This window comes from Oryzias latipes, chromosome 14 (genome assembly GCF_002234675.1).
Source record: "Oryzias latipes chromosome 14, ASM223467v1".
In the NCBI taxonomy this organism is placed as follows: domain Eukaryota; kingdom Metazoa; phylum Chordata; class Actinopteri; order Beloniformes; family Adrianichthyidae; genus Oryzias; species Oryzias latipes.
Window position 1 is genome coordinate 15,707,863 of NC_019872.2, and position 28,000 is coordinate 15,735,862.

At 38.4% G+C, this 28,000-nt stretch overlaps 2 protein-coding genes across 6 annotated transcripts in view; both read right to left on the reverse strand.

Moving 5' to 3' along the window:
* mink1 (misshapen like kinase 1) overlaps positions 1–5,624 on the reverse strand; it is a 30,045-nt gene extending 24,421 nt beyond the window's left edge. For all 4 annotated transcript variants that reach the window (XM_011483589.3, XM_011483587.3, XM_011483588.3 and 1 more), the window contains exons 1-2: positions 4,284–5,624; positions 186–251 (exon numbers count right to left, since the gene is read on the reverse strand). In XM_011483589.3, the coding sequence (XP_011481891.1) occupies positions 186–251; positions 4,284–4,340 (123 nt within the window). In that variant the 5' untranslated portion in view covers positions 4,341–5,624. The remainder of the gene's footprint in view (positions 1–185; positions 252–4,283) is intronic.
* Positions 5,625–6,041: 417 nt separating this feature from the next.
* Positions 6,042–27,970, reverse strand: LOC101155216 (phospholipase D1). 2 transcript variants are annotated; one of them, XM_004076473.4, is made up of 24 exons: positions 27,764–27,970; positions 22,174–22,329; positions 21,971–22,098; positions 21,159–21,301; positions 20,939–21,032; positions 20,226–20,291; positions 20,075–20,133; positions 19,737–19,982; positions 19,493–19,636; positions 19,251–19,334; positions 19,001–19,079; positions 18,655–18,765; positions 17,449–17,649; positions 17,209–17,356; positions 17,018–17,136; positions 16,352–16,465; positions 14,409–14,513; positions 14,080–14,165; positions 13,727–13,840; positions 13,006–13,052; positions 12,681–12,815; positions 9,766–9,919; positions 8,341–8,458; positions 6,042–8,255 (listed from the first exon to the last, which is right to left on the reverse strand). In XM_004076473.4, exons 2-24 carry the CDS (start codon positions 22,304–22,306, stop codon positions 8,031–8,033), a joined length of 2,853 nt encoding a protein of 950 aa, XP_004076521.1. In that variant the 5' UTR covers positions 22,307–22,329; positions 27,764–27,970; the 3' UTR covers positions 6,042–8,030. The 2 variants fall into 2 exon arrangements, with proteins under 2 accessions (XP_004076521.1, XP_020564587.1); XM_020708928.2 differs by lacking the exon at positions 27,764–27,970 and adding an exon at positions 22,562–22,580.
* Positions 27,971–28,000: the final 30 nt, after the last annotated feature.

Consider the following 28,000-nt stretch of genomic DNA (forward strand, 5'->3'; position numbering starts at 1 on the left):
TAAACTGGTCCATGGCCTGAAAAAGGTTGGGGACCACTGGTCTAGAGGATGTTCTTACTGACAAAACTCTAGAAGTAACCCAACCTCTACAATTTGAGGAGTTACTCTACCAAAGAAGGAACAAATCAAGAAAGGGGGTTTTGTTCCCTCCTGCAGGAGTCACAGGTAAGGTGGGAGTCACTCACCTTGTACACCTGTCCATATGTTCCATTGCCAACAACCTCAACCAGCTCAAATATCCCAGCAGGATCCTGGGAGGAGAAAGAAATGAGTTTGACATTAGCAATACACACAAGTTTGTTCTCTAATAACAAAAACAAAGGACCGAACTACTAACTATTCACTCAAAGCCCACCACATTTGTTTTTGAGAGGAGGAAGTTGTAATACACACAGTGGTGCTCATGTAACACTTGCATAGGAAGCATCTTTAAATACAAAAACACTGTGAACTGCTGCAATCTGGTTCCAGTTACATCATCACAAAGATATAAACAAGTCTAGAAATATAAAAAAAGGATACTTAAGAAATAATAATAACTTAATTTCTTGAACCCTACTTAACAGTATGTTTTCAAGTCACTCCACATTTTCTTCACAAACAGATCTTTAGACACAAAAAAAAAGTTCAACAATTAAAGGAGGTGTTTTTTTTACAGTTATCCCAAAGATCCTCCAGTGAATATTTGTAAATAACGATGTCATTCATTCATCTTCTAAACCCGTTTAGATGGTGGGATGAAGCTGGAGTCCCTGAACAAAACCCATGCATGCACGGGGAGAACATGCAAACTCCACACACAGAAAGCTCCCCCATTGGTGTTCTGTTTCAGGTCCCACGGGGACCTTCTTGCTGTGAGGCAAGAGCGCTAACCTCTGCGCCATCGTGAAGCCAAATGACGACGTACTACAGTAAAATGGACAAAGTACAAGCCTCTTTTTCTGATTTGATCATTTTAGTGTGTGTAGGGATAGTGTCACTGACACTAATAGCGAGTAGGTTGTTTTGACTTAATTATTCACACCCCCCCCCCCCCCCATCTGAGATGGAGGAAAAATGACAAGCAGTTCCACTTTCATGTAATTTCAATATGGCTTTAAGATGATGTGTGGGTGGCGAGGCTGCTGCTTTGGGTTTAGAATCTACACCGTGACCTATCCTGCTTTTTATTTCATTCCAATGACGCGTTTCCCATCATGGAGATGAAGGTTTTTCCTCAAGACAACAAACAAAAGTGAAAAACACCTTGTAGGTTTAGAAATGATACAGCAACACAGCAGACGCTATGCAAAATAAACCCTCAGACTGAGAACACATGGAGCAGATATTTTAGCATGTCTAGCGACATAGAAATGGAGAAACTGTGACATAAAATGGATGAAAGAAAATGATGTTATGGAAGACAATAATGTAATGATTGAGTAGGTGGCCAGGCAGAGGCGGCAGCTTCACCCACAACCAGCACAGAGAGTGTTAGGAGAAAAAAAAGCTGCAAGAAGAGAAAACATTACAGTTTTAGACGAGGAGAAGCATTTTGCTTAAGAGGCTAAATAGGAAGAGAAATCTGTGATGCTCACAAGAATGAATAGTGCTGATTTAATGTATAATGATTTTATGCTGATTAATATTCAACTGATAATGCAGAGATGACAAGCTACTTAAATGTGGAGCACTTCGTAGAGAAAACATCATCGCTAAAGGACAGTGGAGAAAGCTTAAGAGGAAGTAAATACATTTCTGCTAACACTGATGTAAAAAAAGAAAAAGCCAAAGCTGATCCTTGAATTCTCTGAGCATTACGAAAGACTGATTATGAAATATTTTTATTTAAAACAGGATGTGACACCATGGCAAAAGAAAATATACATTGCTTTTTTCATGAATTGGTAAGTGGAAGCTGTGAGACACTTTTAAAATGAAAAGCAAACATTCAGTTTATGCTATTAATACTCTACTGTTTTCACTGTAAGAATGGCTTAGGCTAAATATTAAGAATTCTGCACTGATGGTTACTTCCAAATTGCAGAAAGACAGAGCAACTTTAACAGAAAAAAACAGCCAAAAATAAACGCTGAAGAAGAAATCCTAACTCTAAAATAAAGTTGCATTAATGCCTTTTTTTAACGTTTGTAGTTTAAACAAAAAGTTGCTTTTTTATAGAAAAAAATCTTGGGTTATTTTGTTTAATATTGTTTACTTTTAAAGGATGTAGAAAAATGAAAAAAAAAAAAACAGAGCTAATCTTTTGGACTAACATCAACTCATTTGATTTTTCCTTTTAATGGTCTGAGGATCTTTATTGCTGTAAAATTACTATTAGAAGAAGACTGTAACAGGAGTGGATCACTCTAATCCCTCATCTGTTTTGTCATTAAGTACATTTAACTGTTCTTTTTTCATTGTATATGCCTGAATTGCAATATTTTATTTGGACAATTTTCTAATTGTATAAACAAATTAAACAAAAAAAACTCCCACTAAATTAAAAACAAATATTTTGAACCAATGTTAGAGATGTTGATTTTAACAAAGTGTAAATGAAAGAAATGAAAAAATATGTTGGCTTCTTTTATGAAGAGCAGTAAAGGTGACTTTAGTGGTGCAATCAATAAAGTCATTCATTCATTCATTCATTCATTTTCTGTACCGCTTTGTCCCTTTCGGGGTCACGGGGTTGCCGGAGCCTATCCCGGCTACTTGGGCGTAGGCAAGGGATGCCCTGGACAGGTCGCCAGTCTGTCGCAGGGTAGAACATCCGCAATCACACACCCATGCACTCTCACACCTATGGACAATTTAGAGTTGCCAATTAACCTATGAAGCATGTTTTTGGACAGTGGGAAGAAGCCGGAGATCCCGGAGAGAACCCACGCATGCACGGGGAGAACATGCAAACTCCACACAGAAAGGTCCCCCATTGAAGTATTTTTCATGTCCCCCAGCCGGGGGCCTTCTTGCTGTGAGGCAAGAGCGCTAACCACTGCGCCACCGTGCAGCCCTAATCAATAAAGTAACTTTGACTTTACAAAATTATCAACAAACACTGAGAATACCTCAACAAGACCAAATTATCTGTACACAAATTCATTTAAATATGCAATAAATCTATATGACAGAGATCTTGTTAATTTTGAAGATCTAAAGCTTTCAGCTTCACTATAGACATTTGAGTAACTTTAGTCTATACACTTATTATTAGTATTATTATGTTTTATTTGGGGATTTTTTTTTAGACAAAATGCAATGTGTAAGATCGCCGCTTCATATAGGTTAGTGAAGGCTGTTCTTGGTCCAATTAATATGCAAAAGTCAGAAAAACAGATTAAGGTCTGACCAGATTTAAGAGAAACCAAATGTTTTGTTTCTTTCACATGTGAAGGCACAGCCTAGCTACCCCTTCAAACTGCTTCTGATGACATTATCTTTGCAGGCAACTTACTTCTACGTTTATGAATTACCGAGATATGTTAAGATAAAGTAAAAATCTCTAGAAATTACCAAAAAATTGTAGCTACTTTCACCATAAATCCTGAGCGTGACCTAAACAGCAGACTGATGTTATTCTACTACCTTTAACATAAAACTTGTTGAAAAGGTAAATTGGGGGTGTGGCTAAAAGGCACTCCTGTCTGCCAAAAATAAACTTAGAAAATAGTTAGTTGGGGCTATGTAACATAATCAAAGATGACCACAAAAACCATTGGCCTCGTGCAGAAGCAGAGTAATATTCTTAGATGAAAACTTAACAAAATATCATCTTTCATTTCCTGCTTGGTTGTTTGTTACACAACTTTTACAGAAAAAGAATGAACACAAAGCTCTAAAGAATCCAGCTTGATGCATGCAGGGTAGACCAATAAAAACATCAAACATTACAAGTCAAAAGGTAAGAAATCCCCTTTAGAAATCATGAAAATATAACCGTGCAACAAAAATGATCACATTGATATGGTTACCAAGATCTTAATGTTGATGTGTGTAAAAAAAAAGGTACTTTAATATCATAATTAACATCTTAAATTACAGTTTCATATTTAATATTTTACCTTCTTGCTACAAATGCAATATAGCTGTAAGGAGGTATATTTGGCTAATTAGTAGGTCAGTTGTGGTTTTTAAAACATCTGGCTGCACAAACTGGTCGGGGGACTTTTATTTCGTCTGAACTCTGTTCGTGTGGGTGAAGAATGACACAGACTCACATGACATAACACAAAAGACGCATTCTTTGACACGACGAAGGTGCTGAGCTCGTATGTTACAATAACAATGGTCTTCCTTACCCGCAGAGCTGCGAGGTCGATTTCATCCAGGCTTCGTGTGGGGGCGTTTTCAGACATAGTTGGCGAAAACTTGTGACGTTAGCTAACAAGTTAGCTAAAAAATAATAAGAAGAAGAATAACAGAATAGCTAAGGAGGGGGAATTAAGAACCTGTTTAATAGATTATGCGGAGTTAATCTACATAAATGGGGAAAACTGAGTTTGCAGTGTGCCGAAGCTGCTGCGGAGCAACGTTTGCATTAAGTCCATCGCAGAAAACCACAGTCGCACCCAGCTGGCTAGCTCACAACTGTTTATGGTCCAACGCTGCGATCTGCAGTCGTAAAAAAATAAAAAAGAATAAAAATACAAAAACCTGCGAAAAATATTAAAAACGTCGCTGCTAGCCGGCCATAAGAGATATATTAGAACAGACAGGTTTTCACGCAGTGCACCGACCTACACTGTTGTTAAACACCTTGCTGCGTTTGTTTTTGTTTTTTTTTTACAAGACGTATTCCCTGCCGAAAAACCCAACCAGAGTTTCATTTGTCAAAACTATCCATGTCGAGAAAAAAATCGTGCTAAATCCCAGCTGGCGGCTTCGTTAGTACGCTTATTATTATTATAAGGTTAAAAAAAATCAGCGTGAAGGCGACGCAGCGCGAGCGATCATCTGATGTGATGGCGTCCGGGTCCGTCCAGCACCAGAACCGAACGTCAAGCTGTCATTCCTGCCGTAACATTTGCTGCTCTGAAAATAAATAGGTTTTCCTTAAAAATAAAATCCTCGTTCAAAAAGACACAGCTTCCTGCGTCAGCACTTTACAAACTTGAATAATTCCTTAATTTTAGCGGAAGCGCGAAGTAATCCCAAACTCAGGTGAGCGCCGTTAACACATCCAACCTCAACGGGCCAGCTAACAGCTAAGCTAACACGCTAAATTATTATTTTTTGAATGTTGTATTTTGTTTTTTAAAAGAACGGTGGGGAAAAAACTTTCCCTCTTCGCCCATTTTCTGTTTACAGTCGCGCCTAGGCACTGCCAACCTTGCGGGGAAAACACAGACGAACAGGCAGGCACTATTTTTCCACCCAGACACCGTACTTGCTGGCTGGAGCACTCCACTTCTTAAAGTTAAACGTCGCTCTACTTGCGTCCAGTTCTTTTTTTCTTTATAAGTTGGCGATGCTATCAAATGGTTGGGTTTCAGTCAGCAGGTAAAATCGAAACTTGCTTTTTCGCCATGTTTTGCCACCCTAGTACGGTCCTTCCTCCCACTTCCAGCCGTGTTGTAGTCCTGTCGTTCTGTACTGACGATTGGCTGAACGCAGCACTCCTCAAGTGTTTTGGCCTCGTGAAGCGCTACGGTGCTGCGTCAGGGACAAATTACCTGAAGGTGTCATTACAGTGGACTTCCACCTACGCAACCCTGTCTGGGATGGACTATTTGCATGCACTTACAAGCTTGCCCATTATAACATTTGTCATTATTAACCCAAGAAGTATCAACACGTTCAATGTATCTGTTCTGTATTTGCTATACCGCATGATAGAGCAAAAGTCGTTATGAAAATATTAGTTTGGACCTTAATTATTGAAAAGCATAATCATTTCAAAATATCCCCCCTCCCTACTGCATAAAATACTTTGTATTTAGGTATTTGAAAGAAAATGTTATTTTATGTTTTATATTAATTAGTAATTGATACTGCATGAAGTTAACCAAATCAAATCATAATTTCCAAAATTATTGAATTAAGAATTCAACAGAGCACTTGGTGCAGTAAGCTTTATTAAACTTTGCATCCTCAAAAGTATGTTTCTAATTCATTAAAAAGGAAACATTTACATATGTCAGTGTAATACAGCTTTGATGTAAAAAATAAAAAAGACCATGTTAAACAGTATGCAGAAAAGCTTACATTGTACATCTTGGAATTAGTTTTTTTCCTTCATCTACAGTTCACTTGGATTGGTCAGATTTGGTCCTATTTTTGTGTTTTGGATAGGTACTTCAGAATTGTTTAACAAAAATTACAACTACACAAATCCAGTTAAGATCAGCCAAATATAAAAAGTTTATTGAACAAGTTTAAAGGTCAAGTGTATTAAGAGTATTCTTGATTCAGGTAAGTATTTAAAAAGCATCAATATGTTACAAAACTGTTTTGCGCATTAAATGTAAAGTATTGGTTTAAAGAAAGTATTACTCATACTTACTCAGTGTAAGTCACTTATTGGTTAAATTTAAAAAATGCTACAACTACAATAAAGAGCACATTGAACCAAATGTTCCAGTGTTCCAGGACCCAAAGTGCTTTTTAGACTTTTTTTTTAAAGAAGCAAAGAACAGTCGGAAACACAGTGACAGGCTTTTCTGTGAAAGTGGCTCCTTGTTGAGTGAGGGAGTGTTCACATGAGGGATCTGTTATCAGTCCTATTTATGGACCTGTTTGCGCTGCAACTACCAGCATGGTGATGTTGACCTGCGGAGACCTGTGAAAAGCTTATACAACCCGTCTGTGCAGCCGAACTTGATTTCCCATGGACACATCACATCAGTACATTTTCTGGGTATATAGTGGCTCATCCTGAAGCCTGTTTCACCTGAAGATTGTACATGAAGGACTCATTGCACTGCTAATGGAATACACACAGTGATGTAATGTTTGACAGCCTCACATCTTGCTCTTTCATGTAAACAAAAATAAAAGCAAAGACTCACAGATTATTATTTGGAGACCGTTAAAATCTGACATTTGCTAACATGTATAAATGTCCAAACTTTTATACTTAAAAATTCATCTTTGTTGCTCATAATAATATTGTGAAAATAACAGATTATACAAAAAGGGAATCTTCTGTTTCCTACTGGATCTGTTCAATCTCAAACAAATTTACCTTCAGTTTTCATTAGAAAAATATCTCATCTTTCTTGCTTACAGTTAAAAATTTCCCACTTTAACTATTTAAGCAGCATTTTAACAAACACTGTCATGCAAAAGTGCTGCCACAACCAGAAGAAATGACAGTTCTCCCAGTTGTCATGGTGACACGAAGAAATGCAGCAATTAACAGATGGAAATGCAGTGCACCTTATTTTGTTCCCCTCAATACAAGAAGAAAGAAAAAAAAACATGAAATGATTCCTGAAGGATTTTCAGTTCTGTGAACAGATTACTTTCCCTTTTCTGGTGCAGCGTCCACATTTAGCAAGCTATCGGCCTTCTCCCTCTTTTCTGCCCTATCCAGTCTTTATTTCAGCTACATTCCACTCATCTCTTTATATCCGTCACCATAACAACCACAAATGTTCTGACAGATTTTCTGGCACTGCAGTGAGAGGTGAAGCCTCGGAGGGAGAGAGTGAGAGTGTGAGGGAGAGAAAGAGACAGAGCCACCCACCCACCCAAAAACCCAGCATCAATAAATGTACACAGTGTTCCTCGATCGAGAAAGAGGTTGAATTTCCGACTGCATTCCTTTTCTGAGAAAGGCACAAACGGCATTAGCTCTGGCCTCAGTGTTCAGGTGGCACTGTAACAAAGCACACACTACCTTCATAATTAGGAAGAAAAGCAAGGATTCATCTACAAACAGTCATTAGTTTGTCTGTGTAGTGCCGTGTTCATAAAATATATTTAAGGTTAACATAATTTAACATTTACATAAGTGCTGATAATGTAACTATTCGATCTAGTGTGATAGATGCTAGTCCAAACATGTGAGCTATCCTGCAGATATGATCTTTGGAAAACTGTGGCTATGTCCACATCTCCACAGGAGCCATGCCTTCCTTGGTGTTAAGAGGAGGCAGCAGGTTTTCTTCACACAGGAAATTCAGGGGAAAATGAACCACTATCCCTCGGATTGCCTTCAGCTCTTCCGCTGCTTGCTCATAATTGGTGTCACAAAGGCGTTCCTGGCTGGAGTGCTCCTTCAGCTCCCGCTTGTTACGGACAGAGTCGCAGGGCAGACATCTGAAGACCTGTAGAGACACCAGCACCCAATTGAAACGCAGGTAAGAAAACTACCAAATAAGAGTATGTGGTCTTATAATTTTAGCTTCTTACCTTGTCGTAAATGCTAGAATTCAGTTTAGCCGTTTCATTCCATACCATATGGAAGAAATCATCACTGATTGGGTCATCTATATTGATGCTGGGATCTGAAGTTGCACCAACAAGAACACTGTTGCAAAAGATAAAATAACAGAGTCTACAAAACACTGTCTTTAAAGGATGAAATGATTCAAGCTTTCCGTTGTGCCAGTAAGATTTAAGGAAGTATTCAGACTGCAAAGTCAGTGGTTCTGGACCGAGTCCACTTAATCTGGTCGGGATTAAGTTCTGAACCTTGCATTTGGTCTGTTTACAGGCCTCCGCCAACCATCCATTTCTAATTTGAATCAAAGCTTGTAAACAAAACTTTGTGACTAATGATCTCTTCAGTCATTGGCCAAGGATTACAAGGGCGGGGCAAAGCAACAAGAGAAAGAATAATGGAAGTCTAAAGCTTTACAATCCTCGTCAGGGTAGTTCACCGATTCAAATTTATAGATTTCACTGAGCAATTTTGAACGTCTGTATCAACGTCATGAACAACACTTTTTTACTTGCTACTTTGGTACAGTGGAAGCATGCTGCAGAACGGTCACTGAAGAGACAACGGCTAAGGAGGTACGTTGATAATTGTCCATGACATATAGCTTGTCAAGAAAACAGTGTGAGAAGCAATGTGCATCACATCGAAAGTTGTTTTAAGGAGCTTGCATTAACCTGACCAAATTTCAGTGAGTTGCTGTCTCATCATTGCCCCACATTTGTCCATTGCACATGGTTGCTTCCTTCTTACTTAGTTTACTTCCTGTAATGCCCAGCTACGGTGGCCGTTTGGTTCAGTTGTTCAACTCCAAGCTCCAAGAACAGAGCCTATTCAGACTGAGAAAAAACTGAGTGAACTGGAGCTTAGTAGGATTGAACAAGCAAGCAATTGAATTGGTGAGCAGTTAACACCACCCAGTGAGGGCCCTTGGGCAAGACCCTTAATGCATGAATATGCATGGATGGTGTTGGTCCCGGTATTGGTCAGAGGGACCGTAGGAGCGAACTTGCAGTCACACCTCTACCATCACCAAGTATGAATGAAGAGTGAATGAATAATGGCCACATTGTAAGCGCTTTGAGCGTCTGGAAAAGTGCAGATAAATCCAATCCATTATGATTATTAGTCCGATTGGACACAAACCAAAACCACCTAAAAAGATGGGTCCAAGAGCTGTTCCTGGTCCCGGATCAGGGTCCGCTTGAATGCATTCAGACTGAAAATTTGTTCCAGATTATCAGGGGAAACCAACTCTGGTTCCCTTTAAGCAAAGCAAATGTGTCCAGTCTGAATACACCCTAAGTTAACAATTAATACACAGACAGCTACTTTATACATTTTTTTGTAAAAAAAGGATGTTTATGGTGAATAACAGCTCAAGCTTCTCTTCTAACCTGAAACACTCTTTGCGCAGAGCAAGTGTGAGCCGGCCTGCCTGATACGGCTCTCCTCCCATGATGGATGGTACCTTCTCCTCATCCTCCACAAGCACGGCCACCTCACTATCTCTGGTGCCCAGCATGCTGCGGTCATTGATGTTGGCAGAGCCTGCAATGCAGGACAAGAGTATAAGCTTTAGAACCAGTCTTTCAGTGTAGCTTCTACCAGGTTAAACTACTGTAAAAAAGAAATGTAGAGTTAATATAATTTCCTACATCAGTGTTTTTCAACCAGTGTGCCGCGGCACACTAGTGTGCCGTGGGAGATGGTCAGATGTGCTGTGAGATGTGGTCAGGTGTACCTTGGGAAATTACCCATTTTCACTGATCTAAAAACATTTACCATCTCCAGGTTATCAGCTATGTGTTCATCCAAATAGGCCCTGATAAAACACTGAGTAGTTAGGAATATGAAAGAGAATAAAATACATTTTTCTTTGTTTTTATTTGATTTTATTAAAGACACTTTGATAAGAATGACGGAACCGCAGCTTTAGCTCTGTTTTCGGCAAAGTCCCGCCCCTTTAACTGTCTCCACCAATCGTTCTTGGAGGCTTAATCATACGTCATCAGTCTGACCAATCAGAGGTGGTTAAAGTCTTCATTTCCATGTTCCGATTCAGCTCGTAAAGTCTCTCAGTTCCAACAAAAATACCAGCTAAAGCTCGTCTTTAGCGGTGTAGCTTTCCACAGAATCCGGTGTCAGACCGTGGAACAAGTGAACAAAACAATGAAGCTCAGAGAAGAGTGTCTGCCCTTGGCGGCAGTTTTGTTGATGAAATCAGAGGTCAACAGTTTAGTTCTGCTTCAAGGTTTGTGTTTGTTAACAGCCAAACATCCCAGAGTTTGGTCCAAGTCATCTTTCTAACTGAAACACTTTTCTAATAATGCTTGGATTATTTTATATGTTAAACCTAAGAAGAAGTAATATCAACATTTAAGAAACAGGATTAAGGTGAAGTGGCCAACAGACACAAATAAACTAAGTTTAAACAATTTAATCATCTAAAAAGAAAAAAAAAACTTTTTGTTTTCAAAGACTTCCTCTTTGATGAAGACAAAAGAAAAACTAAGAAAACCTCAACATGTTCACTTTTTGTGAAGCTACAGAAAACAAATATAATGTTAGCTTTTTTATGGTAAAAAAAATCAAAGATATTGGGATCATATTATTCAAAAATTATAGTTGCCTTTGCACTAACATTGAAATAAATATAAAAAATAAATTAATCATTATTTAGAAAGAACATATTTGGTTTTTTGAGGTTACATAAAATTGCATGTTAATAAACTGGAGAGAAAAAACCACTGCCAGGGTAAAATGTCAAAATTTAGTTGAAAATTATAACTGAAAACTAACTTAACTTTTATTACAACCTTTAGAAAAAACAGCTGCAACTTCCAGCTTTTTCTGCCACAATCACCACAAAAATGCATGTGAGATTGTGGAGAGGCTGTGGATCAATGCAGACTATGAGTTTCTACTTTTTAAATTTTTGGATGCTGATGTGCTGCGGGATTTTTGTCAAGGTTAAAGTGTGCCTTGGCTCAAAAAAGGTTGAAAACACTGTCCTCCATCACATGAAGTAGAAACAAGAATCTACTAATTTAAGGTTTCAGTAATTAATTTAAAAGACTATAAAGCTAAACCACTTTAACCATTAAAATTCAGATTCTTTGATCCGGTTTTATAGTTTAATAAACATGATTCAGACAAATGTAACTCATAAATGTGTCATAGAAAGGTACCTTCTCCTCCCTACATTTGGATATCAACATTTAAGTAGCACAGACCTGCTCAGACACTGGCATGCCATGCCTTAAATTTGCACTCCAATGTCCAGGAAGAGGTCTATTTGTCGATTTAGGTGACCCCACCACAGTCTTTTCCACATGTGACAGCTCTTTTCTTGAAGGTTTGTGACCAATTTAAGACAAACGTCTGTCTCTCAAAAGTCCTGGCTCTTTATCGTGCACCACTTTCCAGTGCGATAAGCTTAAAATCCTTCCAGTATGGGGTGTTTAGACTGCACATGACCAACCCAGCCGATCTGGCTCTGTTTGCTTGTTTGATGAAGCAAAGGAATGTCTGTGATAAGCTCCACCTGGATAACTGAGCTCTTCACTAAATCCCCCTTGATAAACCTAAACATCCTGTGTCCCTTGTATTTGCGATCTCATCAGAGGTCACGACCACTGTGAGCTTTGTAATGTAGATCGAACGGTAAGCTGACGGCTTTGGCTTTCTGCTCAGTTTCTTTTCTCTGTGAAAGATTGGTACATATTCTCCCTACTTTCTATCCTTGTAAACACGACTTCAGGACAGTTCAGCTCATCCAGTGGATGTACAGACTCTTCCTAAGTCCAAATAAAATCCACTTTTCAACTGATGACTATAAGCTTAGTATTATCAACTGAATGAAACAAACAGAACACAATTCACTTAAAGCAGAGGTCCAATCCTACACTGTCAAAACCCAAAAAACAATACTAGCATTTAAAAATCGAATTGTTTTTAGCTTGTATTCAATTTCTGACCCATCCCTAAAAGTAATCTCTCTTGAAATAGCAGGTCAAAGTGAAAAAGGTTTTTTTTTTTTAAATCTAGATCACCCATATAAAACTATGACAGATTTATCACAGTCTGCTAAAACAGCTCAGAGTGGGAAACCCTAAATATGACCCACTAAATGCAAATTTATATGTCCAAACTGTCATTTATGACATGTAATTTATAACAACAGAAGACGTTTTAAATTCTGCAAGGCTGGAATGGTTCTGCATCAAGTGTTGCTTATCACAGCTCAGGTATTGATGAGCTCTTTGATTAGTGGAAGGTTTTTTTGGCCAGAGCCTCAGAGGTGACTCACCGATGATGTAACAGCGGTCATCAGCAATGAGTGTCTTGCTGTGAACATAGATGAGCTCTGTGACAAGCTTCTGGGAGAGCTGGGAGTGCGTTCTGAGGCCGCAGAAGGTGATGTACTCAGTCCACTGGTCCTTTACTAGGGGGAACAGAATCAAGATTAAAAAATGTTTGTAATGGAATCTCACCCAGGAACAGTAGAAGTCGGGTAAATTGGTACTTTGATCTACTTGATTTAATGTAAAGGAGTAGCAGTGGGGCAGGGGGAGTGAGTCAAAAGAAGGGGCGCTACAAATCAAAATAAAGCAGACAATTAAGAGAAAGCTCACCATCACGCAGTCTTTGCAGAATGGATTGCTCTCCGCGGCAAATTGTCCTTGAAGATGAAAACAAAGCTGTTTACACAACAATGTGACAGCACATTATGACAAAACTAAACCTGTGCTAGTAAAAAACTTTGCATGGACAACTTCAGAAACTAAATCTAAAATAATCCTAACTTTCACCAAATATGTGGTGGAATGGCGTCTTTAGTGTTCACTTAAATGTAGGAAACATTTTAATGTGCATTTATGCAAACAAATATGCAAACATCAAATTTGTCAAAATAGAAATATTAAATATTTTATATCATAAGCCATAATGTATTTAAGACAGTTCCTATAAACAAAGCACCGATTTACTTGAGGGGAAAAAAGAAAAAATATATATATTTTTGTGCAAATTTTATAAACCTATGCAACCCTGTTGGCAGTTATAATCCAGTTCATTAACCACTTTAACTGTAGTTTAGCAATGGTCTTTAGTAATGACTGAAAGATTACACAGAAGAAGACATTAATCCCACCTACTCAGCATAGAATCGGGCAACCTTAGTAACACAGACTCTGTCATAAACACAAATTTGGGCAAAGAAACTGAAAAAATGTCAATCTGCAGCACTCATGTATGACTAATGGGATTTCCAGAGCTGCAATAGTCTGTGGCTGTAAAATCCTCTCTGTTGTGCACACCTAAAGGAAAGTGATAAGGGACATAAAAGGCACTCACCTGAAAGTGAAATGCAAAATGGCTTGGATGGCATTTCCAGTGTTTGCAGTGAGATCTCCCTCAAATCCAGGAAGCAGAGGAATAACCACAAACACCCTGTACTTCTTTTGCTCTCTGCGGAATCACAAGAGAGTGGAAGTATTTTATTGTATTTTAATTTCCAAAAGTCTATGTCATGAGTTTGTTGACTCAAAGTGTTTCAGCTTTCTAACAGTAAGTCAACACCCCATCACAATCCCATTGAAATCCACCTTCAGCTCAAACATTTTTGTTTGCTGCTTGATAACTTTAACTTTCATAGTTGGGAAACAACAAACTAATAAAAAATGAAAATAGCGTAAAGTGAGTCTCACCTGTGAGCCCGCAAGATTCGATTTACAATTGCGTCACCGATGCCATTGTACACATTTTCGCCGGCACAGCTGATGAAGAACTGGTTCTGAAGGAGAAAAGGCAGATGGCGGCTCAGTATGAACTGAAGGCCAGAGGAGGAAGCTGGCAAAGAAAAGAGCTATTCAAGCTCAGGAAACCTCCTAATTAGGTCAAAGATTCTTATGGAGTAAACATGAATGAACAGCAAAACTGTTTTTCAATGGGTTCTTAAAGCCAGCTGGTAGTTTGCGGTCATCTACATCATTCTCAGGCCGTTTTTCAACTAATACCAGGGGAGTTGTCTCATTACCTCGATGTAGATGTAGTGCTGGCTTTTCTCAATTGTTTGGATATAGGCGTTGAGGATGGAATTCTCACATGTTCCGGTTGACCAACGATCAGCAGAGCGCAGCACCTGAGGAAATTGTGCATGGAAGCTTAGGACACGGACTTGCGTCGATTTCGCACTTTAACAGAATTTTAGCATAAAAATCAGACAACAGGACCGTTTATTTATGTGTTTTAGAGTTAAAACAACCTTCTTAAAAAAATGATTCAACAATCTGTTTGAAGTTTTGGGTTCAGTACTGAATACAGTGGCAAATTTAAAGTCCCCTCCGATCATCTCTTGATCTTTTGTAAATAGTTTTCCGGTGGTCTTTTAATTATGATGATGCCATTTTTAGCCAAAATCAAAAACCTGGGTGGTTTGCTTGGACAAAGTTTCTGTAGAGCAGCAGTAGTAGTTCATTAGAAATTCCCCCTCTGTGTTGTGGGCAGGATCGCTGCCTCTGAGTAAGCCTACTCCTACTTCCCATCATCTCTGTTTATGAGCTCTCCCGCTAGCTTACAGCTCCTCACAGCCCCAACCTAATAATAACGGTGCAACAAAAATATTGAGCAAAATTGGAGCTATCCAGCTGTAGAGTTTTTAGCCAGATGTTTTAAGGAAAACACAGACGTAAATGGATCTAGTTATCTCCAAGGGGATGCATCAGAATGGAGCGAAGCAGGGAGCTTGTGGCCCGCTGACTGTGGTTTCTACGTCACTGCTACGTCTTTTTCAAACAAGCTTTTTTCTTCTGCTCCTAATTCACCACTATTTGAATAAAGAAGTCCTCAGAATTGCAACTCTATGTTTAATTTTCTTCCTCAGTCCTAAGAAAAAGGCCCCAAGAATATGCTTAAAACACCAATAGCATAATTTTAATGAGGTGGGTCTTTAACACGGATGAGAATTCTGGGAACTTTTTTAACTAACACACATGAAGTTGAGTTTGAATTTATCTTTGAATTATTGTGTTGGGATTCAATTCAGTCTCCTTGAAGTTCTGAAACTCTATGCAGTTCATTTATCTAAAATTTAACATTAAACTGAAACTGACTTGGCATGCTGTGCAGACTAATAATAAGAAGCCTTCTGAAAGCCTGTTGCAGACAGAATGAAGTGCAGTTGTTTTCTCTGGCTATTCTGAACAAAGGCAGAAATGGTGGAAGCTCTTATTTTCTGTACAGTTTACTTTTCTTCAACCACCTGCAGCAAATAAACTCAAAATATAAGGAAAAAAGACATATTTAAACGTTTGACTTGATTTAAGAACATAAGGCCTTATTTTTCCTATAATTAATATTGATCATGTAGTAATCAAAAAGAAAACACTCTTTAAAGATCAACTGGAGAATATAATCACTTTCTCATGCAGGTAAACATGATCTGAATGCAACTAAAAGACCAAACACAGAATTCTAACAATTTGACATTATTATCACTTAAAATAGTATATTGTTTGAGTGAAATAGTTTTTTCTGAAATATGATCCCCAAACAAGTGCTAAACTGTGAACTTACAAAACAAATGAAGAGAACTTTATTTATGCAAAGTTAACCTGTTGATTGAAGACTGACACCAAAAATATACTAGATTAACAGACACTTCAAATGTTTTTGCAACCAGAATCTTTGCAGTTTTTACTTTGATTTCCTTTAGACCCAATCTATTCTCCCTCAATTAAAAATGGAGCCTACAGCCTCATAAACTACAGGACCTGAAATATTTTATATGAGCCATAAACAATGAAAATTTTTAATTTTAACATAAATCATCTTTCTCTAAACGCTAATTAACTGTCAAGCCAGATGCATGTTGTGATTTAAAATAATTGGATTAAGCAATTTGTTGATCATGTCTGTCATTTTTTGCAGACTTTTTTTTTTACAGGAGTTGCCTGCTTCTTCTGTGCATGCTTTCCATACCTGGACTTTTGCCTTCTTGGATCCTGGTACAACGTATGAAAGCGGGTCTTCGACAGAGTGAGACTTGGGAAGCAGGTATGGGTAGTAGTCATCTTTGTACTTGATTTTGAAGATCTAAAGAAAAGATAAATGAGCAGATTTAAATTTGTGTATGTGTTGGATCTTTCGCAATTCCTGCTAAAAGCTTTTTCTTTAAACTGGTCGGTGTAGAATGGGGTTCATATTCCAGTTGGTTTCAGGTAACAACCACCAAAGGAAGAATAGTTTCACTTCAGCTTCTATTTGTTCTAGAATGTTTTTTTTATAAAAATAACAAACCTTTTCAAAACATCTCCACACACCATCATTGTATGTACAAATCTTTTCATTTTCCAAATACTAAAATGTGATCATTTGAATCTTTTGAGCAGAACCTTGTGCCTCCTCCTATACCACACACCTTTTTCAATTGGTAACTTTTAATTTATTCCATCATTTTTTACACCGATTTTCTTCCACTAACATATACTTAAAGGCCAAATCCCCCCAATTCTTAAAACATTATAGTATTTTTCCACACAAAGGGAATATAAAGAACAAAGAAAATGTGTGTACTTTTTTCCTCTATTATTACTCTGTATGTACATTAGGCAAATATTCGTTAAAATGCTCTCTGTCCTGTCTGACCTTGGTGAAGTTCCAGCGCTGGATGAAGTGGCGGGCGACATCCCTGGCAGCTTTTCCGTGAATGGATGCAGACAGATCGCGCCACGGCATGCGGGGAACCTCAGAGCGATCAACATTGTCTGATAAAAATGAAGCAGTCCTTTAGTCCTCTAAGTTTAAATCTCACATTCACAGGGACTAAGCTTATGTACCTTCAAAGGGCTTGTCCAGCTGGACCCAGTCTTTCTTGACAAAGTTGTTGTAGTCTTTGCCAAGCCAAAGTTTAGTGTTTCTAGACAGATCAAGTGGTTCCTGGTTTGTGGAGTTTTCCAAAAGGGGATCCTGAGCTGCACCAGTGTCCTATTGAACAGAGTCTCCCATCAGATTCTGCGGGGTGTGACACTCTACAGTAATCGATCTGTGACAAACTACAAGCTGAAGAGAACACTTACTTGTACCTCTGCACCTGGTTGCTCCTCATTCTCACCGTTTGCCAAACAAAGGTCAGTTAGTCGATACTGACTGTCATCCCACCTCCCAAATGCTAGATCAATCCCCCCTACAAAGGCCACAGTTTGATCAATGGCAACTGTTTTTTCATGGTGGGCCCAAAAGAGGACAACAGACGATAAATGGTCAGGATGCCGCATTACCTAATAGACCACAGGGGCAAAAAGCACAAATTAATGTTAGTTTAAAATCTTTGACCGTTTTAATGCAGGGGAGCAAAAAAGTATTTATCAGTTACTAATTCTGCAAGTCGTTTTACTAAAAAAGATGACAGAGGGCTATAATGTTCATCATAGATACACTTCAACTGTGTCAGTCTGAATGTGAATATAATCCAGGAAATCACATTTTTGTATAATTTTAAAGAATTTAATTGTAAAATGGTTCAGATAATGAATACTTACCAACTACAAATGATTACAAATTCTGTCCATCACTGACCTGTTTCTTCATCTTTAAGAAGCTCTTCTATCCCCACATATTACCTGTATCAATAATACCTGTTTGGACTGGTTATCTGTACACAAGACACCTATCCAGTAAGCCTGCAACCTTAATATTAAAGGAAGGATGAACAAGATCATGTTTGGTGAGAGTTTGAGATAAAAGCTTCTTCCATCAGTGAAGATGAAACGTAGCAGGATCCTCGAGCATGACAATAATTCCAAACACGTCGCCCAGGCAACGAAGAAACTGCTACATAAAAAGCATTCTACAATGGTTCTAGAATGAACTAGCCAGACTCTGAACCTCAATCTAATAAAAAATCTTTGAGAGGGTTAAGAGTCCGTGTTCCTTAACAGCAGCCCCAAAACATCAGTCTTTGAGATCTGCATGAAAGAATGGACCAAAATAGCAGCTACAGAGTCTCCAACCTGGTCAAGAACTACAGGAAACGTTTGACCTCTGTCATCGACAACCAGGGTCACAAAGTATTTTGTTACTTAGCATATACTTATTTATACTTATCTACATAATTATATTACACTATTTTTTACATTCCGTCTCACATAATTGAAGTGTTCCTATAAAAAGCATTAAAGAGCTATCTCATCTTTTTAAGTGGGACAACTTAGAAAACATGTGACTAAAATACTTTCTTGCCACTTGTGGCTAAGTCAACAAAGCTGTCCAAAAAGAGAATAGACCTTGATGTTTGTGTTCAAATCCATCAATGTTCTCTTGCTGTAGTCACTGCTGATGCCAAGAGCCACCTCAACCTCTTTGTACAGCAGGATGCACACTTTCACCCCCTGTTCCTGCACAGAAAAGGTTTTAATGGAAACTTTACCACGTAAGATAATGAAAAATCAGGGAAATTGCCTAAAGGTCAATCACTAGTTTAAAACCTAAAATGGCATTCCCTAGAAAGTAAGATAGCTTCATAGTCACTAAATTACTGCATTTTTACTTATGTCCAACAAAGTCTAAGAAATTCATGATTTTGGATGGTAAGGGCTACAAAGAAAAACCAAGCATGAAAAGAATGCCTACTGCTTTTCGTTTAAGCAGCTCATCCAGCCTCCAGTAGTTGTCAGTTGCTGGTCTCTTCAGAAAAACTTCTGGGCTGAGCCTTAACCAGAAGACAAAAAAATCTGAATCTGAATTATATTATTGTTCAGTCAAACCATAATATTTAACATAAAAAAATAGATCTTTGTGTTAGATACATTGGTAAGGACTCAGAAAATCCTTCTTATTCAAGGAAGATCTGCTTTATAAAACTGATCTCTCCAACTCTTACCACCAATCAGTAATGAAAATCTCCTCCTTGGCTTGTTCAAGAGCATCAGCTAGGTCTGCAAAGTAGTCTCTTCCATTCACATACCTAAAAAGAATTTAAAGTGAAGGTAGTGCAAAAATGCTCATATGTGGTCAAATCATAAAATGTAGTAAGTTAAAATAGACTGAATGAATAAAACATAAGTGTTAAGATTTAAACATCTTGCACTGTACAATAAATATTAGTAGAACTGCATTACTGACCACTTGGTGAGAGTGTTTTCCCGTGGGGGAAAAAATCCCCCATAGTCTTGCACTTTGCAAAAGTCGCACTCATCTTTTATCTGGTTTATCTGATGGCTCCACCAAAGACTTTGCCTGAAGTTGTTGCATTTAATAACTAAACTCCTAATGAAAAATGAAGAAAACATATGTTAAAAATAAGATAGCCCACTTTGCATACAATCATAGCCCATTAAGTTTGAACTAAAAAGCAGATTGATCTAACCGAGTAAAGTTCTCAAAGCAGACGCCATCTCTGATGTCTGTGTTGGCATGGCCAACTTTCACACAGAACTCTGGGTCAAACAGCAGCACAAAGTTGATTCTGCAATTATCCCGGCTCATATACATGAGGAAAGAGTCTTTCACCACCAGCCAGCGCTGAGACCAGCGGAGACAGAACTGATGATGGCCAAAGCAGTTCAGACCCTGAATGCGGTGACCACCTGACCTCTTGTAAATAGGCCCCTCCCTAAAAAAGAAAAACCACAAATGAGCCGGATGAACCGACGCGATCAAGTCAGTCATCTTGGTCAGCCACTCTGGCTGAAATGTTTCGCTTACAAGCCCTTGGGCCCCAGATCAGCTACAAAGGAGAGAGCACTGATAGAGAGGAACTCCATCTGTCAAGGGACAAAAAGACAATTCAAACACACAACACACAATGTTCCACTAGTACTTCATTCAAACAGATTAAGGTGGGGTACGCAGTTACCATGCTGTGGTCATTTCTACAGAATTCAATCTCAAGAAGGTTATTCAGGTACTCCTCGAGGAATTTCTGTGTCAGAGAAGCAAAACAACATTGTCAAATTGGTTGTGACTTTTTAAGGGAAAACGAGTGAAAATAACAAGCATAGGTCTAAAACAGCAACCAACAATAGAAAGCATACCAACACAGATTTGTATGAGATGAAATGATATCTAATCACACTTGTAAAATTCCTAGTGACTGTTACAGAAATCAGTCAGTTGTGCAACAAAACACAACATCATTGTGTTTCATTATTTTGTTAATAAAATGACTATCAAACCCCAATTCAATAGCAACATCGGATTTTTATCCATTCATTTATTTATTATTAGACCTTGTTCACAACTATTAGGTCACATGTTGATGACTAATAGTCACATCAGAGGAAAAACAGCAGAATGAACTGCATGGAATGAAACATAATTTGGGCTTAAAGGAAACTAGGAAATACACAAATTACATCATTTATTTTGTGTGTTTGTAGCATGAGAGGAACCTAAAGGTGACGGGGTCAAATCAAAACTCTGTTTTACATTACATCAGTTCCTTGAAATTAGGTATAATAAAATGCTACCAAAAAAGAATAATAGGTAAAGACAAAACAAAAAAAGCATAACTTTCTCTTGTCTTGGTGATAAAAAAAAAGATTGTAAAAAATCTTCAAATCCTGCTACCATTTTGCTGGAGGTTCTTCTGGCTCGCTCACTCCCATGAAGATTTGGCATTACTTCTGTCATCAACCTCAGCCGCTGCCGTTCCTTTGAAAACCTTTGAGGGAAATATGAATATTAAAAATATACAAGTACTTTTAAGGATGGCCATTGAAAATGCAAAGCAGCCCGGATTTGTGGAAAGTGATTTGCATGAGTGAGATGAACAGAATAGTGTACCAACCTTCCCAGAGGATTCCACTGGTGCAACATCTTATGCTTGTAAATGTCAAGATGCAGCTCCTGAAAGTGCTTGTACTTCCTCTTCACTGTCCAGAGGAATGGACCGTGTTTCACCTCCACTGTGTAGAGGGTACTCACCCTGACCTGCAGGGAATTGAAATGCACATTATTCATAACAGAAATTCTTTTTCACAAAAATGACCATTTTAACAGAAGTATTTATTGAGTCACTGGCTTAGTTTGGGGTAACCAAAACTCAAAATGTGGGATTACCTGTACATTTTGCCTGTCACTCATTTTGTGCTGGTACTCATAGAGTAGATGGTTGTTATGATTTCCTTGAAATCTATGGCCTTTAATTAAGGCAATGTATTCAAACAGAAAAATGACATCACACTTCATTTACGGTACGCTCACCCGCCTAGAATTTTTGGGGTTTTTGTTCTTTCATTTTTCATTGAACCACAGCTCATCCACATCGCCAAAAACCACTTAAAGCATCAGTTCTTAACTTTAGAACTGAAAATCTTCAACAACAAAAAATTGGGATAAAGTTTTACTTACTGACCCAACATAGAAAGGATGAATTATAAAGACAAAGTTTGAATAGTTTAACATTCCAACCAGCTGTTGTTATTTTTGTCTGGCTGTATTTTAGGAATTGAAGCCACACTTTCTGTTTTAATGAAAAACTTCTACTGTATTAAAAAGTAAACACAATTTATCGTATGCCTTTTAATACCACATTTGCATAAAAATACAGATAGGAACAGCTCAGGTTTACTTAAGAGAATCACCCTGTAAATGGTGTACCTTGGAACGGGTGGTGTGTCTCTCTGTGTTGTCCACTCTGCATGTGATAGGAACACCTGGTATGAGGTAAGGTTTGCCTGCTTCTTTTATTTCAGGAAGATAATGAACCACCAGGAAGTGATGACCCTCTGCAATGTTGAGGATTGAAACATTTTTGTTCAAGCACTAACATGTTGAAGTAAAGTTGTTGAACTTTGCCTCACCCTTCCTTGACATGAGGCCATCTAACTCGTCTTGGTTGATTATGTGGAGGTCATGAGAAAAGCGCCGTCGGTCCAGGGTTTGTGCTCTTGTGCTCACAGCCAGTGGCTCAATCACATCTTCTGAACTGGCCATTGCACTTTAGCTCCAGATGACAACTGCAAAACCAAACAGAAAAGCTCACTTATTTGCAGCAATGTTAGCAGCAAAAACAAATCATTCCATCAAATAAAAACCTGACTGCATAGTAACTGGTTTAGTATATTAAGCGAAAAAATTAATAAATCAGAAAATCAAAATAGCACATAACAACTGCACACAATTTGGTAAAAACGGAAATATAAAGGAACCAAAAACAATCAAAAGGTTGAAAACAGAGGTTTTGTATACCATAACCATTGAGATCATTCAACCTGATGATCAAGTGCTCAACATGATCACACATGGGAAGTAAAAACAGTGTGTAAGCAGACAACAGGGTGTGGAGGACGCCTTTTGTATGGTGTGGGAAGGCTTCTTTGAATGGCTGTTTCCCTGGAAACGAGGCAAGGGGAAAGGGGAGTGTTTGTGTCAGAAGACAGGAGATAAAGATAAAAAAAAAGAAAAACACCTGAATACAACTACATTGTAATGTATTTTGAAAAAACATCTGCAGAAGTAAGAAAAATTGAAGTTCAGTCTTTTTAAGCAACATAGATTTATGCATCAAAACAATCCATACCATCTTGTTGTTATTTTGTAGGAATGAGAACAAAAGTTTAGGTGCATTCCAAAAATCTAAAAGCCTTCATGGTTCAGTGATTAGTTGTTTTGTGTCTGATTTTATCAGTCTGCTCCATCGTTGTAGAGGAATTCTGTTTTTTCTCCTATACATGTTTGCCTCAGCTCACTGAGATTTGCAAGCATTTGTTTAGCCAAAGCTCTTGACTCGAGCACTCGCTGTAGGTGGCTATGTTTTTGATGAAAAACTAACTTATTTTTAACCGTTTGCCTCTAGGTGACTGTTGGTATTGGATGTTTGCAAAATGCCGTTTTCGGTTTTTGTCAACAAATGTAATTTTTTGTAATTTGATTCATTTTCACTAAATATATGCATAATCCATGCACGGTGGGGCAGTGGTTAGCACTCTTGCCTCACAGCAAAAAGACCTCCGGTTCAAGTCCCAGCTGGGGGACCTGAAACAGAACCCTGTGCATGCGTGGGTTTTCTCCGGAGACTTCAGCTTCCTCCCACCATCCAAAAACATATTTCATGGGTTCATTGGTTACCGTATTTTCACGACCACAAGGCGCACTGGGTTATAGGGCGCAGTCTCAGTTATGGGGGATTTTTCAGTATTTGACACATGCAAAAGGCGCACCGGGTGTTAGGGCGCGGGCACGTTAAAAATACCGGTAAAACATGCATGCTAGTGTTGAAACTTTCCTGCAATGAAGTTTCTGACCGTGGTCCGAAGACGCAGGGAAGATCCCCTGCTGGGCGCCTTCAGGGTTCACTTCCCCGTTCAGGCCCTTAGAACCGCCAGAGTGGGTTAATAAATGAACCAGTCTCTGTTCTTTTTAAAGAAACCTTCTTTTTTATTACTGTTCACCGTAACTGAGTAACACAAACTGAATGCGCGCTCACACACTCACTCACGCCGAGTGCTATGCCCCCCTCCTTCCAGCACACGCCCTAGTGCAGACACACCGGCTTCAGCACACACACACACACTCATTTGACAACACTAGTGTGTGTTCTAAAAAAGGCGGCAGGAGCAAAGCTAATCTGGTTGTGATTTATCTTTTATTTTATCAATCATCACTCAGAATCCAAAAATCCATCAAAGTCCTCATATTCTGTATCTGAAATGAGCAGCCGGGCTAAATTTCCATCAAAAACGCCAGGTTCCCTTTCGTCATCGTCAAAGTCCATCTCGTTGTCGTGCGGCTCCTCCTGAATGACTTTTCTACACTTTGAAAGCAGTGCAAGCAGACACGTTACCCCAAGCTTCTACCATCCATTCACAAACTGTGGCGTAAATCGCCTGGCGCTGCCTCTTACAACAATAAACGCAGACTTTTCCTGCCCCATTGTGCGCATCGCTACAGTGCGACCCACCAGGATGTCAAAAGTCAGCTGCACGTCGACCATGTTGGTGATGTGGCCGGAGGTGATTGTCTGCGATCTTTTTGCTGCAGTATGAGCAAAAGATAATAAGAATTTCATTGTAATCATTGTAATTGTGGAACTGAATACAATTTTCCATGATATTCTATTTTTTGGAAAGGGTCTGTACTTGATTTGCAGCTGTGGCTGGTTCCTTGAACCATTAAATTTTCTTAAATTTTCTAAAATACACAAGTATTAAAAATTATACATTGTTGCAATGACATCCTTTTTTAGATTAATCCAATTTCTGCCATTAATCCGGTAAAACCATTTCTACTGAAAACATCTACAACTGAAGCTGTGGGACAAGGACACTCATGGGCAAATGTTGCTAAAAGTACCGGATCTTTTTTGAGACAATGAACCGGCTACAGTTACAGAGCTCCCAGCAAGCTAGCTTTTTTTTTTCTCTTGACATTTTTTACCATAAACATAGCATGTCTTGGGTGTGGTTACAGCTGAAATGCAAATACCTGATCTAAATTGCAAATAAAAGCAAGTTTGTAAATACCTTTATAATATCCTTTTTTTTAACTGCTGAGTCAAAATATGCCAACAAGTAACGTCATTAGTTCTTTCGGTATCTGCAAAAGTGACACCAAAATGTCGCCTCTTCAAAACGTTAGAACATTTTAAGGGAAGAATTTAGAGAGGCAACATTTTTCTCTTTGCACCAGTCTGTTTTGCTAATAAGAATAATGTTACAGAAGGCAAGGTTGTCTCGTCTCCTCCCTGCTCTCTGTTTCTGACTCTGTCCCAGTCCCCAAAGAGATACTGTTAAATGACGCACAGACAAAATCCTACATCTTCTAAAATGCACAACATTCATTCATTCATCTTCTTTACCGTTTATTCCCTTTCGGGGTCACATGGTTGCCGGAGCCTATCCCGGCCACATGGGCGTAGGCAAGGGATGCCCTGGACTGGTCGCCAGTCTGTCGCAGGGTAGAATATCCTCAATCACACATCCATTTGCTCTCACACTCACACCTAGGGACAATTTAGAGTTGCCAATCAACCTATGAAGCATGTTTTTGGACGGTGGGAATAATACATATACATATAATACATGTTGTGCAAAATGCACAACATGTATTATAAATTATATCTTGTTGTAATGACATCATTTTTTGATGAATCAAAGTTCTGCCATTTATGCAATTAAAACCATTTCACAGTCATGTTATTTATATTTGGAGCCTTTTTCATGCTTTTTACAAGAGAATCAACATGCAAAGAGCCTGTTTTAATGTAGGGGATACACATAATCATCAGTATAATGCCATCAGCCAGCTTAGTGGCTCGCCCAAGGAAACACTGCCTACTATTCCACTATTCACCAAATAATGTTAAACAACTAAATTTAGGTCAACAAATAGTGGGTGTGAATAAATACATATGTGTTTGTTTGTTTTTTTCCAATTGGAGAATGTTTCAGGGAGAACAGGTTAGGCTAACTTTCTGTCTAAAAAGCAAGAATGCAGAAACAAAGTATTTACATTTAAAGGGCAATTGCTAACTTTAGGACAACTGTTTTTTGTTTTTTTTAGAATTTAAGATTGGGCTATAAAGTTTCTACAGGTATTTGTGTTTTATACAATTAGCAAATCGAGCCAAAGAAACCTGTTTCTGTCAAAAATAGATAAAAGTGAGAATGTCGTTGGTGTTTGGCCAAAACATTTATGCTTTTTAAAAGGCTGATCATTATGCGAGTCATTTAAAAAGTTGCGTGGCCTTTATTTAATCATAACTCTATACGACACGTTTTTGCAAGATGAGATCTTTAAAGGAAGAAAAAAAAATCTAATGTTTGATCTTTTTATTACTTGAAATCATTGGCTACTGTATTACTGTATCACTTTGATGTTAATTCACAAATACATCCATCCATTTTCTTATTGTGCTGTGTGCCTTTCGGGGTCATGGGGTTGTTTGGAGCCTGTCGCGGGCAGGGTGCACCCTGGACAGGTCGGCAATCTGTCACAGGACTAATTCACAATTCTATCACCATCATTTAATAAATATCAAGTTATTTGTCAAATTTCCATTCTAAAACCAATGATCAAAAAGTGTTTTCTCGAAGCTATGAAAATAATACAACTTCTTATTTGAAAAACAGAAAGAAAATATGTTTTTTTTTTTGCCAAATAAAAACATAGGAACTTGCTTTGAAAGAAATTTGACAAATGTATTTAATAAATTGAGGCAGGTTTTTTTTTAAGTGAAATAAGTGTAAACAAACCCTTAAAAATCCACTTATAAACATGACACAAGTGAGATAAGTTCCCTTTGTTTAAACTATGTTAAAATTGTGTGCAAACAAACAAACAAACAAAAAGTATTCACAAAAATCTATTAGAAATTATCAGGAAAATCAAAAGGTGTGTGGGTCTAAATGTCAACCCGGATTCACTTCTTTAAAATCTACTTTTGGTCTAGCCCAGTATTTTCTAATGGAAATGTTTATTGTTGTAAGCAAATTGGTACGATTGATGCTGAAAGCCATAGGTCATCATAATAAACCCTATTTAACAATACTTTTGACAACATAAGAGATCAAATTCAGATTTTTCAAAAACATAAGTCAGAGAAAACACGGATATTGTACCTTTCTTTTGTAAACAATGATAACTTTTGACTGAATATCTGTGCGCGCGCGTGCGAGAGTACCGCGTGGGTGAAACCAGCGGGTTACCACTTATCGCAATAGGTTCCTACACAATGTGTATGTGTGTCTATGTGTCCAAAAGGCCACCTTAGTTTTCCCCAGATGTCATTCTGATTTGAAAAGGGAAGGAAAACTACTGAAGCTGTGAGACTAGGACACTCATGGGCAAATGCTAAAAGTATCTGATCTTTTCTGAGACACAATGAACCGGCTGCAGTTAACTAACACAGTTCCCAGCAAGCTAGCTTTTTTTGTTCTTGACATTTTTTGCCATGAAGATAGCATGTCTTGGGTGTGGTTAGGTGAAATGCAAACACCCAAGTTGCAAGTAAAGGCAAGTTTGTACCTTTATTCTTTTTTTAAACTGCTGAGTCAAGAGATTATATGCCAACTATCACTATGTCATAGTTCTTTCGGTATCTGCAAAAAAAAGTGACACCAAAATGTCGCCTCTCAAAAACGTTGGAACGCTTTAAGGGAAGAATTTAGGGAGGTCGACATTTTTCTCTTTAGCATCAGTCTGTTTCGCTACTAATAAGCAACTTGAAAAGAGCAAAATGTTACAGAAGGCGAGGTTGTCTCGTCTCCTCCCTGCTCTCTGTCTCTGTCCCAGTCCCCAAAGAGATACTGTTAAATGACGCTAAACGTATAATAACAGACAAACCCTAGGCTAATGCAACTTTTCCCCCTTCCGACATAACTGGGTACGTCAGTTCTGCTGCCGTCGTTTGAAAAAGCGATTCATTTTTTCGCGTCAAAGAGATATACTCACTCCGACTTCAGCTAGCACCGCTGCTCCGCATGCAGGACAGCAGAAAAACGTTATTTCTGGGCTGAAATGTCAGCATTCCCAAAACTGTTCCAGAGAGAAGTCATCTATATTCCATTCGGGTCACGGGTGATGTTGTGTTAAGCCCCTCCCCCCCCTCGCCTTGTGATGGGACGGTCCGACAAGGAGGGGAACTATGAGGAAAAGAGTTTGGTCATATGGGAGACGTCCGGTGTGCGG

Excerpts from the sequence above, each read along its gene's own strand:
- LOC101155216 (XM_004076473.4), bottom strand. The coding sequence starts at position 22,306 with ATGGCCAGTTCAGAAGATGTGATTGAGCCACTGGCTGTGAGCACAAGA. Across the intron at positions 17,357-17,448 it reads AACCAGGTGCAGAGGTACAA|GACACTGGTGCAGCTCAGGA; the intron begins GTAAGTGTTCTC and ends TCTGTTCAATAG. Across the intron at positions 13,841-14,079 it reads CGAATCTTGCGGGCTCACAG|AGAGCAAAAGAAGTACAGGG; the intron begins GTGAGACTCACT and ends GTGATTCCGCAG.